The sequence below is a fragment of the Callionymus lyra genome, chromosome 11 (genome assembly GCF_982586985.1).
Source record: "Callionymus lyra chromosome 11, fCalLyr1.hap1.1, whole genome shotgun sequence".
In the NCBI taxonomy this organism is placed as follows: Eukaryota; Metazoa; Chordata; class Actinopteri; order Syngnathiformes; family Callionymidae; genus Callionymus; species Callionymus lyra.
The window spans coordinates 22314681-22332231 of NC_141828.1; the positions used below are offsets into that span (position 1 = coordinate 22314681).

General features: G+C 37.7%; 2 protein-coding genes across 2 annotated transcripts; one reads left to right on the forward strand and one right to left on the reverse strand.

Annotated features, from left to right (window-relative positions):
• The first annotated feature begins 1806 nt into the window (after positions 1–1806).
• On the forward strand, positions 1807–8321 carry morn4 (MORN repeat containing 4). The gene is made up of 5 exons (XM_087802745.1): positions 1807–1876; positions 2172–2245; positions 5220–5334; positions 6618–6727; positions 6793–8321. The coding sequence occupies exons 2-5, from the start codon at positions 2179–2181 to the stop codon at positions 6939–6941; spliced, it is 441 nt and encodes a 146-aa protein (XP_087658871.1). The 5' UTR covers positions 1807–1876; positions 2172–2178; the 3' UTR covers positions 6942–8321.
• Positions 8322–10858: 2537 nt separating this feature from the next.
• On the reverse strand, positions 10859–16443 carry ankrd2 (ankyrin repeat domain 2 (stretch responsive muscle)). Its single transcript, XM_087803297.1, has 8 exons — positions 16408–16443; positions 15059–15202; positions 14895–14996; positions 14735–14833; positions 13318–13416; positions 13161–13259; positions 11048–11146; positions 10859–10987 (listed from the first exon to the last, which is right to left on the reverse strand). The coding sequence occupies exons 1-8, from the start codon at positions 16441–16443 to the stop codon at positions 10859–10861; spliced, it is 807 nt and encodes a 268-aa protein (XP_087659423.1).
• Positions 16444–17551: the final 1108 nt, after the last annotated feature.

Genomic DNA, 17551 nt, shown 5'->3' on the forward strand with positions numbered 1-17551 from the left:
TTCTAAGATGAAATTTGAATCACCAATGAACTTATGAATGTTTCTGTAAACTGTTGGAGAAAGAGTTGCCATAACCTACCACAGAACACCAAACGTAAACAAACAAGTTATAGATAAAAATACATTCATCGACAGAGAAAAACAGTAAAAATAACAACAATTATTCAAATAATCAAACTCTGATAAAATGATCACTATAACCCTGATCGTCCAGTTTGACCAACTTGTTAAAAGCCATTGTTATTAATATTATTATTAAATAGTTTTCTGCTGCAAACAAGTACATTTACTGTTTTTTGGTTCCAGGATAGATTCTCCAGGCTCCACCAATATTATATTTCACAGGGTAAATAATAAATACGTTGTATATTTTCTAAACAATGTTTGTGTCTACCTTGACCTTTAGCCTTCAAGTATTGAAAATGCAGAGTTCAGTTTCCCTACAAAGTGTCTAAATGCTGGTTCTCTGTGCAGCGAGGAGGTGTATAAATATTCATCTGGTTTTTCCATGCATCTGGGAGAAGACCACGAAGTAGTCTGAGCCTAGGAGTGAGTTTTTGGGCGACGCTCCAATGTTTCTGTCGCTTTGGTTAAAGAAAAAAAATCTACATTCCTGGATGGTGAATAAATGTATAACCATCTATTGATTTTTTACACAGTGGTCGGTATACAAATGTTTACAAATCATATGTGCATTTCAAGTGGTTGAAAAAACAACATATATAATATATAGGAAATTCTAAATTAAAATAAAAAAAACATATTATTCACTTTTTTTCTTATCATGAAAGTGTAATTTCTATTAATATTTTTTATAAATAATGTTCGCATGTATGAAGAAAGCATTGGAATGATAACAAGTTTCTTCTGCAAGAATCTTCTGTTTAAACTTTATGACAGATGTTTTAATATAATTACATGATAATATGTTTTTGTTCATGTTGAAGGGAGTCTTTTATCTCAAGCCCCAAGTAGCTCGGATCGACCACCAGAAACAATGTATCAGGAACAACAAGGACAGCAGGAACAAACATAAATACATTTATTTTCTATTAGGTTAGGTTAGGTAGGTTATTTATATTATTGCTCATACATTTAATAACTCACTTTATTTGTGTCCAAATATTCATTTTCATCTCTGTATTTCATCAAATGTTTCCTGCAGAAACAAATATATATTCAATTTATAAGACAACTACACTTTATATATCAAATACAAACAGTCTTTTATTTTAGTTATAGTTATATTTAAAATTATATGGGACTTTCCAAGCATTATCCTCAAATCCTCTATGTCCTTTTGTAAATCTTTTTAATATGAATATTTATAAAGAAAATAAAAATGAATTATGTGAGGCACATACAATGTATCAATCGCTTTGAGCGTGAATAATTTAAACATTTATTCATTTATATAATTATTATTATATATATTTTTACAAGTTTTCCAGAGCTCATGAAATGGACACAACATGTTTCTTTTAAATAGATATATGTGTTTTTTATTTGGTACCACAATGGCTTAAGTGCGAAATGAAACAAGTACGTAGTCAAATGTAATAAAATGACATTTATTTTTTCTTTTCAAACTGGAATAACTCCCCGAGCATGAATCATTGTCAAGGAAAAGATAGTTTCTCTTTAGATCACTATCATCGCAATGGCCGCAGTGACGCCGTCGTGATGCCTTCAGGTGCTATCGGAGCATTTCAACCCATCGCGGCTAATCATCAACAGTCTGCGACGAGAACGAGCAGCGCGAATTTACGAGGTGCCCCTGAAGGCGACATACGTTTGTGAGAGCCGGTGTTATCATATTTTTACGCCCCTCACACCGCGTACTCCGAGTCCATGCTGCACAGACGACGACGTAAAGGTAAACGATTTCCTTCTGTCAGTGTTGTTACGTCCTCACTACTAGTTCAGGAACATGTCCTGGAAGGCAGCACGGATCCAGACATACCGATAGTAATTCAAGTTAGCCAGTGTGTGTGTGTGTGTGTGTGTGTGTGTAAAATTACACCTGGCTGCCATTCTGCAGACACTTGTTTGAGAAGAAGCCTCCTGTCTGTGTGCACTTAAATGATAATAAAATAAATATATACCTGATGTTCACATCCTCTATTATTACTAATATTCTGCTTTGACTCCTTCATGTGTTTGGTCCACAGGGGTGTCATGACTCTGACCAGAGGATCTTTCACCTACGCCAGTGGAGAGGAGTACCATGGCGAGTGGAAAGAAGGCAAGACATTCCATTGCAAAGATCAAATGTTCTCTGAGTGTCGGTGAGAAATCAAGAATCGCATGCAAATAAAAGGCGAGGATGGAAGAGGTTTCTCACGCCAACTTTAGGATTTACATGAATTAAAGTCTCTGAAACTGACCATCAAGAGTACATTTTAATTTCCACTGTAGTGCATTATGAGTGATGGGAGTTACATTGAAAATAAGGTTAACATATGTTGAGGATCACACTAATGTTATTTCTTCAGCTTGTTCCGATGACATGAGGACTATTCCAGTAATTATGGTAATATAACATGCTATTCTTTTACACTGTACTGTGTTTATATTCAACAGCACTGTATCCATTATTTTGTTCATTTTTCTGTTGCAATTGAACCTTTGACCACTAGATGACGGCAGTCGTTACGACCTCTGCAGATAAATGAACACCGAAATACCTGACCATGACTGAGAATGAGAGGATACAGTCGACTCCAGCAGCTTTTAAAGCTGATGTCTGAACATGTTTTAGTTTCAGTTACGACTTCATCAAGAGTCATGTGGTCTGTAAATTATGCAATACCAGAGTCAAGTACTTGACAATACTACAAATATAACCTTGTTACTCCAGTATCACAATATATTGTATCGTCGTACCTGTATAGTGATACGCATCGTATCCCCAGAAGACACAGAATCTCGGTTGCCATCAATTTATCCGTGGAAAGACCCAAATTTAGGAAACAAAATGATCAATATTCTGTTGTAATTATAGTCTGAAACTGCTCGGTTCCAAGTGAATTTTATATAAAATAATGTATTTTGGTTCCAGTTAACACGTGCATCCATGACTTGGAGCTTTGGTGTCGACTCGAATATGTTGTGTTGATAGAAATATTCTGTCACACTTGGTATATAAAGAAGTTTCCTGCCGTTATCCTTGAGTTGAATCAGTCATAAACACATCATTTTTACTATTAGCTTTGGGTCTAAAACAATGTTAAATCTCTAAGCTCTTTAACCGTGTGTTATAGCAGGGTCAAGGTGACATTGAGGCCCTAAATCAAACATGTTTACAGTATCCCCTGTGTTGCCACTGGGTCACCTTGACCCTGAGACAACACAAGGATGAAACATTAGTCAAGTAAATCAGAATTTGTTTAATGAAGAGAGGCTTTACTTTGCTGGTTTGGTTGGACGTTTGATGACGTAAATTGGCGATTTCTTTTTTTTTTTTAAACCGTCTCCCGCGGTGACACCAGGCAGGCACAAGCTATTTAGTCAAATCCCAATTAGCCTTCAGTGGTAACCCGTGATGAAAAGAACCAGATTTACAGAACCAGGATTTGACAAATCTCCCGGATTAGACTTTGGACAGAGAGACTGTGTTAAAACAGAAGGCTGTTAACAGAGTGCAGAGAGAGGGTTGTTTAGGTCGGTAGAAAGTTGGTGCAGATGTTCAGAATTTTTAATATAAAACTGGAAATATCTCTTTTTTCTTTAACAAAATGAGTATATTATTCTCCGAGCCGTCGAAACGTTTTTCAATACTAGGAAATTAAGAATAATTTTACAACACAACACCGATTCATGACGAATTAACTACTTTTATAAATGTTAATTTTTGTTGCTGCTTTAATTGATTGACATAACATTCAACCTTTGAACCTTTGACACACTAGAGTCAGGGGCCCAACATAAACCTGTGGCCCACTAATAAAGCTTTAAAAGTCCAGAAAGTCCAACATGGAATTAGCACATATTCTTCAAATGTCATTGATTTTTCATTAACATGATGTTTCGATACTAAACTATGTTTTTGAAAAAAATAAAAGTTTAATTTTAAACGGTGCATTTCTTTTATGTATCACAATTTATGTTGGTATCACAGTTTAGCTTAAGTCTTCTATTACAAAGACACTGTTTCACAGACGAAACAAAGAAGGAAAATCCCTAGAAAATCTGACTTAATTTATTTGTTGTCGGTAGTAAGACACCTTGTAATGAGGAGCAAGTCTATTGAATATATAAATATATATATATATATATATATTAAAGTCATTCAAGTTTCTGGTTGATATCTTTTCTTATGTTTACATTTTTTAAGAAAAGCTGTAAACCAGAAATTTTAAAGTAAAGAAAAAAAAGATTTTTTAAATACATTTGCTCTGTGTTACGGGTCTTTAACAATCAATAACATATACATTTTGTTGGGATTCGCCTCCTTTATACCTTGGCTCCTGCAAGGGTCTGCTGTCTTTGATATCACTTAAAGAAACAGCGTCTTTGTAACAGAACATTCAAGCTAAGCTGTGGTGTTTAAATCGTGATAAAAAAGTACTGTTACAAATGTAGCTTTTGTTTTTAAAAACGTGTAATACACACATAATAACCTTTCTCTAAAAATACAAAAAGATCTCCCATTAAACGTTGAGAGGAGAAATGGACGTAAAAGAAAGACAACTCTTTAAATACATCAGTGCTTCAATACTCAGTGGCTGCAGGTTCTCGTCAGGAGTGTTTTGAGAGGAAGTAAATCACATTCCTTGACTCTTTTCACAGTCTGGATCCTAAAGTAGAAATCCCTGCTAAAATATCTGCAGGATTAGAAGCCAGTAATTCCCACTGCACAGGAGGCAGATGGGACTCCTAATTCAGTGGTAAACCTTTAACTGAGAGAGAGAGAGAGAGAGAGAGAGAGGGAGAGGGAGAGAGAGAGGGATGCTGCTAACTTAAATCCAAGTGACATACTGACTTATGTGACATGTGTAGTGTCTGTATCATATATAAAGCCTTGAGCCTTGTCGCCAATTCAAATGTCACTTTGACTGGTCGACTCTTATTGGACGCCGAGCGATCGAGTAATCTGTGGCGAGCAGGCGCTGAATATGTTCTCAAAGTGACACTAAACCCTTAAATTGAAGTGAGTTATTAGCAGATCACGGCGCCTCCTCTTCGTCTAAGCCTCTCTGGATTCTGTGGACCTGCAGGTCGGAGGTACGGGGTCGGCCAGCTGAAGTTTTTGGACGGGACCTGCTACACCGGTCAGTTTGAGAACGGGCTCTTCCACGGGGCCGGAGTTCTGCTGTTCACGGATGGATCCAGGTGTGTAACAGTGAGGGAGCAGAGGATATAAAATCTGGCTGAAGTTGTGCAATAAAGAAACACCCTTGAATATCTTCAGCTCAGAAGTTTCAAAATCTCCCACTTCATCTTATATACTTTAGGTTTAGGATCCTTGTCTATGACACTAATGTAGGTTCTGCTTGGATGCTTTTCAATTCAGACAAAGAGAGTCAATTAAATGAAGAATCTTAGGCTTCTGGCTTAGCTCAATACGCAGTGAACAAATTACATGGAGCTTAATATTGAGAACTGTGGTTCTCTATTTTAACTTGTTGGGTCTCTTCTGGGTTTAATTCCATTTTATGGCTGATGATTGTTCAAGTTCAATTAATGTGTTAAGTGTTAAATAGATCTTGAACCTTTATTGTACTCATCAGTATGTGTCTGTACAAAACTCTCTTTTCATTTAAATATTTACATTAGAAAATGTGTAAACCCCGCCCATTAAAAATACTTTTTATACTGTGTATCTGGAGATTAAATCATGTTTACCATAACCACACCCACTCTTCTGTGATTAGTCAAGCATCAAGGTTTGTCATCCTGTGTCATCAATCCCGGAAGTTTCCACCTCCAAGGGACTCGCTGTATAAACAAAGCAGACCGTTATTACAGCTGGCTGGAGGAGGAGTGAAGCCATTATTGCGTCATAATGGACTCCACTCTCGTAACCTCTCATTCGCCCAGATTTCAGACAGGGTAGAAGTTAAAGTAATAAGTTCAAAACATCATCATGATGAGAGACTTACTGCATCTTGGAGAGGAAGACTCAAACATGTGAATGAGTCAGGAGAGTTGAGTTTTCACATTAGTTGCCCTTTAAGAATTATACTCTTAAAAGCTTAATCATTGTTACTATACTATTTCAGTTTTTTAAATTGGTAAATTCAAGTAAATAAAAAACAACTTTATAACATAAATAATGTCATAAATAGGTAATAAGCTGTGATGTTAAAATAAACGTTATATTCATCATATTCTTATGGATTTTTTATTTTAAATTTAGTTCCAGATGTTTTTAAACCTTGTCTCAGGGTCAAGGCCAAAGACAACACAAGTGATACCAAGAACATATTTGTTTTCAGGCCTTCAGGTCACCTTGACCCAGAGACAACACAAGGGATACCACAAACATATTTATTTCAGGTCTTCGGCCTCAACTCTAGAACTAGAATAAAATCATCGACTCATAGACAGCAGTATAACTCACTACACTACTTCCATTAAAACAAATATAACAAATGGTTGTCTTCTCTTGTCAGGTACGAGGGAGAGTTTTCTCACGGAAAGTTCCAGGGCTCCGGAATCTTCAGTCGCTTCGATGGCATGAAGTTCGAGGGCGAGTTCAACGACGGACGCGTGGAAGGATACGGTAAAGTCCGTCATGTTTCCCGAACCGTTCAGGTGTCACCGGCACTTTCTGTCTTGACCCTCCAGGCCTGTTGACGTTCCCGCACGGAACCCACGGCGTTCCCCGGAATGAAGGTTTGTTTCAAGACCACAAGCTTCAGCGGAGGGAGAAGTGTCCGGCGGTTGTGAAGCAAGCTCAGTCTGCGGCCACCAATGCTCGCAGTCTGGCTCTCTGACGGGGGCCGGACCATCGTGGAGAGCCTCCGGACCCTCTACCTTTCATTTCAGAAGGTCATGTGATCCAGAACATGAAACCCCGTTTCTGATCATGTTTTCAATGTTTGTTTTTTTTTAATCCACTTTGACCTTCAAGGTCATCCACTGAATGCTTATCTATAACTTTCAACGTCAAGGTTAATTTGACATTGAAAGTGAAGGTTCATTTTCTACATTTGCCTTAAAGGAAGCGTTCGAGCTTCGTCACAGGTTCAGAGAGTTCACTTGAAAACCTCCATCGCTCAGATTAATCGTCACTCTAAGCCAGTGTTTCACAAACCGGACTCTTGGAAAATCAGAGTAGCTTCGGTGCCCTCCACAGGCTGCTAAAGATGTGCACACGTACAGTATATGTCATGTGACTTCATGATAATACAGCGAGTTGACTTTCAAACATGGAAGTAATTATGAAGACGAAGATACATTAAAATGAACAAACATTTTTGTCTATAACTATAAAAAGGACCAGATTACTCTGTAATCCCAACCCTTAGTCGACATGAGGGTGAGTAGAAAATTAAATACAAATTTGGGGTGAACTATACCTTAAATGTAAAAGGAAGAGCTGGAGAACGCAACCATCATCTGTGAGAGACTCAGAGTATTCCACGGAGTGCTTTGATGAGGGTCTGTCGTCCGTGAGTGGTCAAAAATCAGATGGGAACGGGTCACTTCCACAGCTGGAATTTTCATTTTCAATAGATTTTTTTTGTGGAAAGAAGTGTCGCCTTGAGGAGCCGAAGCACTCAAATCTGATCCCACTCACCGGCCTGAGGGTCCTCGACTGAGCAGCCGGCGCGAGTGCGCTTTTAGCCGCCAGGGTCTGATTGACGAGTGGCAGCAAAAGAAAGACTGTTTGAATAAAACATTTCTAAAAAAGGATGGAAACGAGGTTTAGAGTTCTATCTTTTACATGTTGATTCTCCGGCATTCTTGACGCTGTAACAAATGTTTCCATGATTTGTCCCCGGCAGCTGAACACGTGTGTAGTTGTGTGTGTTGAAGTGATCACTTGGACCTATCAAACCTGTAATCCTTCCTCTGTAGGTTAGCAAGCGTGGCGGTGTTAGCTCACCATTTAGCCTATCACAAGTTCGTCTGTGATCAAAACTTTATTACTTGAACTGTCGTTAACAGGCCTTATGAAGCGTGTCTGCAGTCGCTTGAACACGACCTCGGGTCCAAAGATGAGTGAATGATGTTGATCCACGAGTGACCTCGGACAATGATCGGGCACCGGTCCTTAGATCATGAAATAAACATCAGAGGAACCAAATAAGGTTTTGGATTATTCAACAGTTTTATGGTTTTAATACCATAATAAAAGAATAGAAAATCTAGGCTCGATGTGGTTTATCTGTCTGGTCGACATAATGTTTACACATGTTTTCCTTTATTAAAAACATGGATTTTCCTGCTGGTGCCTCTCTAGACTCACCTGCCTAGAGAAATATCATTGCCATGGTAACCTTTTTTTTTTTCAGCACCAAAATAATGTTGCTGCTTTTAGTGCTCTTAGACCAACTAGTCCTGGAGAACAGTGTATGACGGGCGATCAGGGCCGCTGGTGTTTAATAAAAGCCTGCTGGAGAAATAGGACGTGTGTTTAATTGTGACTGTATATCTGTGTGTGTGTGTGTGTGTTTAGATTATTTCACACGACTGCCCTCTGCAGCTGAAGCAACCTGAAGGTACATTTTCACACGCAACTTTTGTTTCACTCGTCTGAGGTCATGAGAGCAGCAGTCTCGACCACATCAACTTCTATTATGAATGGACGTCCAGGTTTCTCTGGTGAACACTTGCTAACTGAACACGTGAGCATTAGGAGCTGGTGATGTCATCATTTGAGAGTCAAATCAGATTCTTCACAGTCACATGCGTCACTTTAGGAAGTCGTAAAAAAAATATTTTAAATGAAGAGCTGGAACCTTGAAACATCAGATTGGTTCAGGTAAAATACACTTTCTCTCCTCTGGACCGACAAGCATGAGTGGAACCATCAGTAAGTTGTTCAGGCAGAAGAAGCTGCTGCTGCAACTCTTCCGGTCAGTGATCAAGATGTGAAATGTACATTTTCTATCCAGAACCCAGAACAGAGATGAAGATTTACCTCATATTAAGAATTAAAATCAAACATTTAAAAGCATTTGGTGTCAGATTTGGAGCTTGAAACGTCAGTTTTCAGTTAGAATGCTTGTCATTTTTGAGAGAGTTGCAACCTTTTTTCTTTTTTTTTTATGATTCAGACTTTCAGAACAGAAAATGTCCAGTTGTGTCGATGTACTACAAACTTTCACTGATAATTTATTTCGTAGAGATATTTTCTTTGAAAACTTAAACATTTAATGTCCAAAATAAATTATATTAATTAGGAAATGTACTTGAAACCACTTTCTGGAGACAAAATCTTGTTTACCATAACCACGCCCACTCTGCTGTGATTGGTCATGCATCGAAGTTTGTCACCAATTGCCATCAATCCCAGAACTCAGTGATGTTAGTGCACTAATAAAGCAGAGTAGTTACAGGATATAATCAATAAGTATTATTAACAAGAACATTGTGTTCTTATGTGATCATTAATATAAAGTCGATGTTTGACACACGTCCAGATATATTTGTCAATAATTAACAAACATAAACACACTGGCTGAGGGCAGTGTTGGATTACCAATTGTGAACGTCCACCGGGAACATTTGAGCTCCTGATGACAGAGGGAAAGTATTTCCTGTTAGTCGCTCTGGCTCTGTGACTCCAGCGCGACATACCGGCCATCCTCAGCTGATGTCAGTTTGCTTCAAGGGAATCTGGATTCCACTGACAAGACTGTGTTGTCCAAGCAAAACACCAACACCTGGTCAGCAGGTGCATCACTTCATGCTTGAAACCTGCATGATTTCAAGCCTCTTACAAATGTGAAATAGCTGCGTGATGCAAAGAGATGTAATCTTTACCGCCGAGTCACGTTTGAAGTGCCGCAGGGACAGGTGCTGCTGGGTTGGCGCCGTCGTCGGTACGAACAGTGGAGCTGTTCAGAGAAGATCTTTCTGTAACTCGAGCGGTCCAAATGGTCGGTCCGAACATTCATCAGAAGTCTTGCAGAATTGATAGTCGGTCCCTGAACACAACTTTGACTGATTATCCTTTCTGGCTGAAGAACAAGGCGACATTAGTCTCAGTCTGGACGAACCCTCAGAGATCGAGTGGATGAAATTGAGGTTGAAAAGTTGGACACTCTCTCTCCAGATGTCTTTTTAAATACATTTATTGAAACTACTTTGTTTCAGGACTTACTTTTCTTTCTTATTTCAAGTTTTATTGAAATGATACACGTTTAACCAATGAGCGTCCTTCTTCAATACATTTTTATAAAAGTTAGAAAAAAAATTATATAAAAAATATGACGTATTTATTTATATATTTATCGATTTACAGTCAAGATTCATCAGGGAAATAATTCTTTTTATTATGTCATTACAACATTTTATTTCAATATTGTGTCAAATTCATTTCCTTTGTCATTATTTGTTTTTCGTTTTTATCGGCACCGATCAAAAGTTTTCAGAGTTTAGGTGATTCGAAAATTCAAACTTCACTCAGTTTCTACTCACCCTCATGTCGACTAACGGTTGAGATTATTTTCACTGTTTCTTTTTAGAGTTATAGACAAAAATGTTTGTTCATTTTAATGTAGCATCTGGAGCCCAGTTGTCTGTCTTCATTTTAACGTATTGACAGGATTAAAGGACTTCCAAGCTCACAGGGATATTTGGCGCCATTTTGTCTTGAAGTTTCTATATATTTAATCAGGAAAGGAAACACAAAGTTCACAGAATCATTCTGGATGAAACGACATTTGGAGTTACTGGAATTTTAGGTCACGACGCGTCGCTCCTCTCGGGTGGCGTCCTCCACGGGCACCGACTCCTCCGCGGGCTTGTCCAGAGTCTCCATGATGTCACACTGCCACTGTTTGATCTGCTGGACGGCGGTCAGTCCCTCCTGAAACACAGGGTCACGCCCTTTTTGACGAGGAACATTCAGGTCACGAGAACGACTTACGTTGTTTTTCATTTTCACGTCGGCTCCTGCTGCGATGAGCATCTTCGCGATCTTGTATCTGTTGAGCCGAACAGCGTCGTGCAGCGGCGTGTCTCCCTCCTGAGTGGACCATGAATGGAGACATTAGTAGATCTCAGTGGTGGATCGTCAGGGCCAGCAAGGGTTTTATCTGCTGGACTCAGAAAAGTTAATGCATGTTTCATGTTATGCACTGTTTTTTATGGTGTCAGTACAGGATAAAGAATTGAAATAAGGTAACACACAAAATAAGAAGTAGAAAAACATTCCAGTGTCAAATATGACACACTATGACATCAGATGTGAGGCCAGCAAAATCAAGATAGCTGGCGTACCTTTGCTTTAGGTGAATGGAGACATGGAGGCAAATGCGTTAGCCAATCAGCTCTGGCCTAATGTAAACTGAGATTTACGTGTCCCGTGATTGGATAAGAACCACTTACAGTCGATTAACATGATTGTGTCGTGTCCTGTGATTGGATGAGCAATTTGTTAGCGGCACAAAATATTTCAAATATACACCATGAAGGAGGAGAACTGATAGATTTGAATGTGAATATAAAACCATGTTGGAGCTAAAGAAAATAAATAAACTCTTAAACAGAGACATTAAGGTCTTCTTGAGAAAAGAAAGAAGACTGGATTTTGCTTTCAATGAAGCAGGCGACATGGAGGAGATCTATGTTGGTGAGTGAAAGCATTTGTATTTTTTAAGTTTTGACTTTTTTTTCGTTAGTAATCAACCAATGTTAATGAAATAAAATGAGAAAAATGCTATAAATTAAGAAATACATTCTGATTCACTTCAATTGACTTGTGCACAACTGGATCTATACAATACATTTTTGATTGTTTTGCTGTTTATTTTCACCAAAACAAATACAAATTGTCTTTTATTTACTGAATGAATTGTTGGTTTCGTTATCGCTTCGTTGGCGTCTTATATGAAATGGTGACAATGAGCTTTTTATTGGACAAACAAAGTCGATGAAAGATTAAAACCAGCTTTTATTTTTTGAGATTTGTCAGATGTTTCCTTGTTCTTAGTTTCCTCTACTTAATGGTGAACGAGCGCTTGTTGAAGATTTGAGAAAAACTGGTTAAGATCTTCTTCCTGAAATACTTTTTTACATATTGCTAAATGTTTGGATGGTTTGGCTGAAGATTCTGAACAGCAGTTGGACCTATTAACTGAAAACTGAAGATGTTCGTAAGATCGACTACTTTTCTTAGTACCATTGCTACTTCCAGAGTCTTCATACCCCTCCACTTTGGGTCTTAAATCTTGTTCAATAAAAAAACAATGTGAATTATTTAAATTATTTAAACCTTGTTTCATCATCCAAGTGAAACTATAGAATCTAACTAGTCGTGAAACTCAACAAATGAAATAGAATAAAAGCCATCACGTTGGAATCGTTGCCACCATTATCAGGGAGGCAAAAGTGAAAACACTTATGACACGGACCGTGTTCAGGAACAGCCTCCATACTTACACGCTGTTCAATGATAAGTGTTGCAGTACATAATGGGACTTGTAAGTGGAACACAGGCTCCGAGTGAAATCACAAGACACTGACAGCATTTTAAGAGGAAGATATGGGCCGACGAAATAAGGTTCTTCCAGAGAATTGCCTGCATGTCCCGCTTACACCACATAGAGAATGATGAGGCACCATCACCACTGCCTACAAGTCTCTTAACGGCAGTGAAAGAAAGATGGCTGACAGAGAACAGTCATGTGACCAGGACCGTGAGGAACAAGAATAGCTAAATAAAGAGGTGAACTTACAGCAAAAACCTCTGTCAATAATATCAATTATTAGATATATTTATTTAATTAATTAATTAAAAAAATATGCATGATTATTGACAAAATAAAATAATTATATATATATACATATATATATAATATTGGTAAATAAGAAGGTTTTGTGTTTTTATATTCAGCTCATCGAGGACAGACGTCGACTAGAATCGGAATGAAAACCGTTTTTCTCTTCACCAGCACTTCATGAGTTAAAACAATGTATTTTAAGAGTTCTATGAACGGAATTACGTATTGAAATCACTGTCATGTTGCGTGTCAACATACCCGGTCTCTGTGGTTGATTTTGGCACCACAGGCGAGCAGGTGCTCCACAATTACAGCGTTGCCGGTTCTGGTGGCCACGTGGAGAGGCGTGCTGGACAGCTGTGGTCAGGAAACGAGTCACATGACCAGGCACAGGATGGAGACGAGCGTCGCTCACCTTGTCTTTGACGTTGAGATCGGCTCCACGATCTATCAGGGCTTTGATGACGTCCAAGCTTCCTCCTCTACAGGCCCAGTGCATGGCCCCGGAGCCCAGCTAAAGACATGTTTAGCAAAACAAGTAAACAACTGCATTGTTAGCGAAAAGTGCATTTAAAAACAGATCTCACCCCAGAAGGCATTAGGAATTTGGTAAAGGGTCACACAGGAAATAAAAAAACATATATAATGTTTTGTTCAATGGATTATTACTATATGAAAGATTTCCTTTGTGAAGGAAAAATATGAAATTTATTTAAAGTAAGATTAGTAAGGTCGGGGACCCCTGCTCTAGCAGATTAAACTCCCTCTAGTTTGAGCTTTAAAAGTCAACACGGTCAGTTGTTTACGTATAAATCTTTTCTCGTTTACAAAAGATCAAAAGCTGTTTGACCCACTTATGACAACCAAACATCACAACATCACTATGTTATCTACAGAAGATTATTGATTTTTTTTTTGCTCAACACACAATATCCACAGTATTAATTTTTTAAAAGATGTCACAACCATAAGTTTTTTCCACCCAAAATATTAACTATTAATAAGATTCTTATTGATATCTTTATTCATTGTGACTATATTTATTATCCTATCCTATCCTATATATAATGATAATATGAGTTCAAGCTGAACCTTAATAACTGGTTATTATTAACAGGAAATAAAGAAGTAATTAAAGATAAACTTTGGGGAAAACTAACTTCTCTCTATTTATCTCTTATTAAGTGAGAGAAGTAATTCACTATTTACAATATTCTCTTTCAAAAGAAAAAAGCCAACTTATACTTGTATTGCATCATAATGAATCAAAAATAAGTATTTGTAATTGTGAATATGTACAGTTATTAGGATGCTTTTAATACTTGTAGATACGTTGAAAAAGTGTAAAATATTTTTGACGTTATAACCGTTCAAATACTTGATGCCACTTCAGAATGGGGAACATATTCACCAATACTTATTTATGAGTAATTAGGATGCAATTGACACTTTTATAAATTGTGCTTTTTTACTTAGAGACATTATTATTAATGATTAATTGTACTTTAGGGTTAAATAGAGAGAGACGATTTTTCACAAACCCAATAACTTCTTTATTTCCTTTTAAAAAAAAGTTATTAAGGTGTTGTTCAGCTTGAACTGTTATTATAATGCTATTAAGGGAAGAATATAATCACAATGAACAAGGTGCGAGTAAGTTCTTTGTAATGGTAATTTTCTGTTAATACATATATGAATAAATAACTTATAACTAGTTAATTCTCATTCTAAAGTGTTACCTATTACTTTATAATAATTTTCTGTTTTAATATCATACTTCCCTCCTGCTCAGGTTTTTTTTAACCTTTTTCGACAACATAAAATCATCTCACTCGATCTTTGAAGTTGATTTTGGCTCCTCCCTGCAGGAGGACGTGGATCACGGCAGTGTGTCCTTCCATGGAGGCTCGATGAAGTGCCGTCCTCCGCAGCTGTTTGTTCCAGGAATCAAATTAAAACCGTCTTTTTGTTTTAAGTCGTGATAAGAAGTACCTCATCGTGAACATCAGGGTCTCCACCTTCAGCCAGATACTGGTCCACGACTTCAACTTTGCCCTGAGTGGCTGCACTCATGAATTGTGTTGGACTGACTGACTAAAGATACAAACCAGTTAATATAATCGCTTTAATATAAACATACCGTTATAAGTTCTCACCACAGGGTCGATGATCTTATTCTCCTCCTTGTCTCCATGAGAGGAGGCGCTCGCCGGCCTCACCTCCACAGCATCACAGGGAGCAATAATGCAGACAAGAGTTACAACTCTACCACAGACACTGGTGGCTGATAAAAGCTGTGGCTGGAGAGTTGGGAGAACACGACAGCAAGCTGTTTATGCTCTCATAAACTCACGACACGGCTGGAATTAAAACAATGTCCTGGATAAATCGCATCTACTCGGCTGACTTATGTTTTACATTAGACTCAAACGAGGCACTAGAACGTGGTTTTCATAGCAACAAAATCATGGGTTCAATTCCAGCTCTGTTATATGAGCTCCTGCTCCGTCAACACCAATGCATTCGGCTCTTTATTCAAATATATATTCCCTATTTTCACTGTTTCTAAGTTTCTATATTATTGATCCTGAAATGTGAGTCAAACTTTTATTATATTTTAATTCAACTATGATGCATTTTTCCTTTGCTTAAAATGGCTCAAATTTGAGTTTGATTTCTCTTCAATTAAATGTAGCAACTCCATGCTCAAAAATACAAAACTGCTATTTTTATCTTCTAGTTGTAGACCTTGGGGAGGTTGAATTTTAATTTTTATCACATAACGAACGTTGCCTTCTATCCGTAGCAAAATAGCTACATAGGAAATCATATTTAAAAAATGCTGAAACTCGTGCAAAACTAGTGCTGCTCTGAATTACCACCTGGATCTACAAATCACTTGAAGATTCATCAATGACAATTCTTCCAAATCATTACTTTAAACATTTTGACCTTGGATTAAATACATATATAGTAGTTTACTCTTTAAAATCTTTTATTATTTAATATAAACATTGTTGCTGTAACATGATAATTATAACTTATATTAGTAGAAGTATTTTTTGGTTTATTTAGTTGAATTTTTTTTGTTAAAAGAACGCTGCTGTTGATCCAAATATATTGATCATATATAAACACTTCTGTGAGTATCTAATCACTTTTTTGAAATAGTACAATATTTGTATACTTTTCTTTAGCTTTCAAATCGTATTTCCTTCCTGCACCTCTTTTTGACACATTTATGCCGACTTAAAAACATCTTACTACTGTATTTTAACGCTTGTGAGCATTTTATAATTTTTGGAATTGCACATTGATAAAGTTTTTTAGTTTTTTACGAACTTTTTTTTTGTATTTCTTGGGTACTTTAAATATATTTGGAGCACAGACACAGAAATAAATCAAACCAAAGAGTTTGGTTAGGCAGAAAGTAAACAAAAGATTGAAACGCACGATCAGCAATAATCAATACTCCTACATATTATAAGAATCTTGTTTGACTCACCAGGATTTCTTTCTGTTCTTTTGTTTGCAGGTCCATTTCGGTGTGAAGTAATTGACTGTCAGACTGTAAAAAAAACTTGTATTAAAAAGGTAGATTTATGATCTGGGCGAAAGGTTTCAGTAGTATTAGTTCATAAAATGAAAAGAGGCACAGGCAGAAAGTTCAGCTGTGCCCGGACAGAAATGTTGGTCCATGGTGGGACATTGTTACCCCTGACAACAGGTGCTCTTTGCTGTATGTGTGTGTCTGCGTGTGTGCGCTGGACACACTCGTACTCACACGCACACGCGAGCAGCCTTCCAGACCGTTCAGGTCATGAGCCGAATTCATTCCATGAGCTCCCGGTTTTACTCGCTCCCCCGGCGGCAACTGTGTTTACTTTTTCACAAGAGCAAACAGTCATAAACAAGCTGTTTTGGGTGGATCAGGTTATAAATAAAGCTTTCATTACCGTCATGTGAGAGCGTGTGAGTATTTTGTTTGATAGCAGAGCAACAATAAATCACTTCCCATGATTCTTCAGACCTCGTTTGACCTGCAGGACGTAGGATTGAGTAAAAAAAAACAAAGAAGACTGTCCTGTTGTCGGGCAAAGATTCAGATGATATTGTTTGATCCTACATGATTGACATACATTTACTTTATATAATTTCATTCTTCATTACCATTTAACATGTTGGTAGCTGAAAACTATGGAACTTGCTCGCACAGCAAAAACAAGCGAGAACGTGCGCTTGTTCTCCTTGGCAGAGGTAACAATACGACGTGACGCGGAAAGGCCTCGGACAAGTTAAGAGTGTGGTGAGTCTAGAGAAGTGTGAGTGGATTTCATGGAGGTTTTAGAAGGATTTGTTTGGAGGTGGACATGAAGTCTGGAGGACAATTTTGATCGTTGGAGCAGTGTAAGGTTTGAGGCGTCCAATGTATTTTTCTAAAGGTGAGCAAGCATAAGAAATACAGTACGTTGTCGGCTCACATGTTAATTAAAACGGTCAAAACTGGAGTCCGTTTCCGTCGCTGTAATACGCCGTCACTTCCGGGTCTTAATACTTTGCTTTATGGAGACAAATGGTCAATGCACAGTGTTTATTCGCCACTTCAAGTCAAACAAAATACAAGCTTTTACGATCGATCGGACACGCTC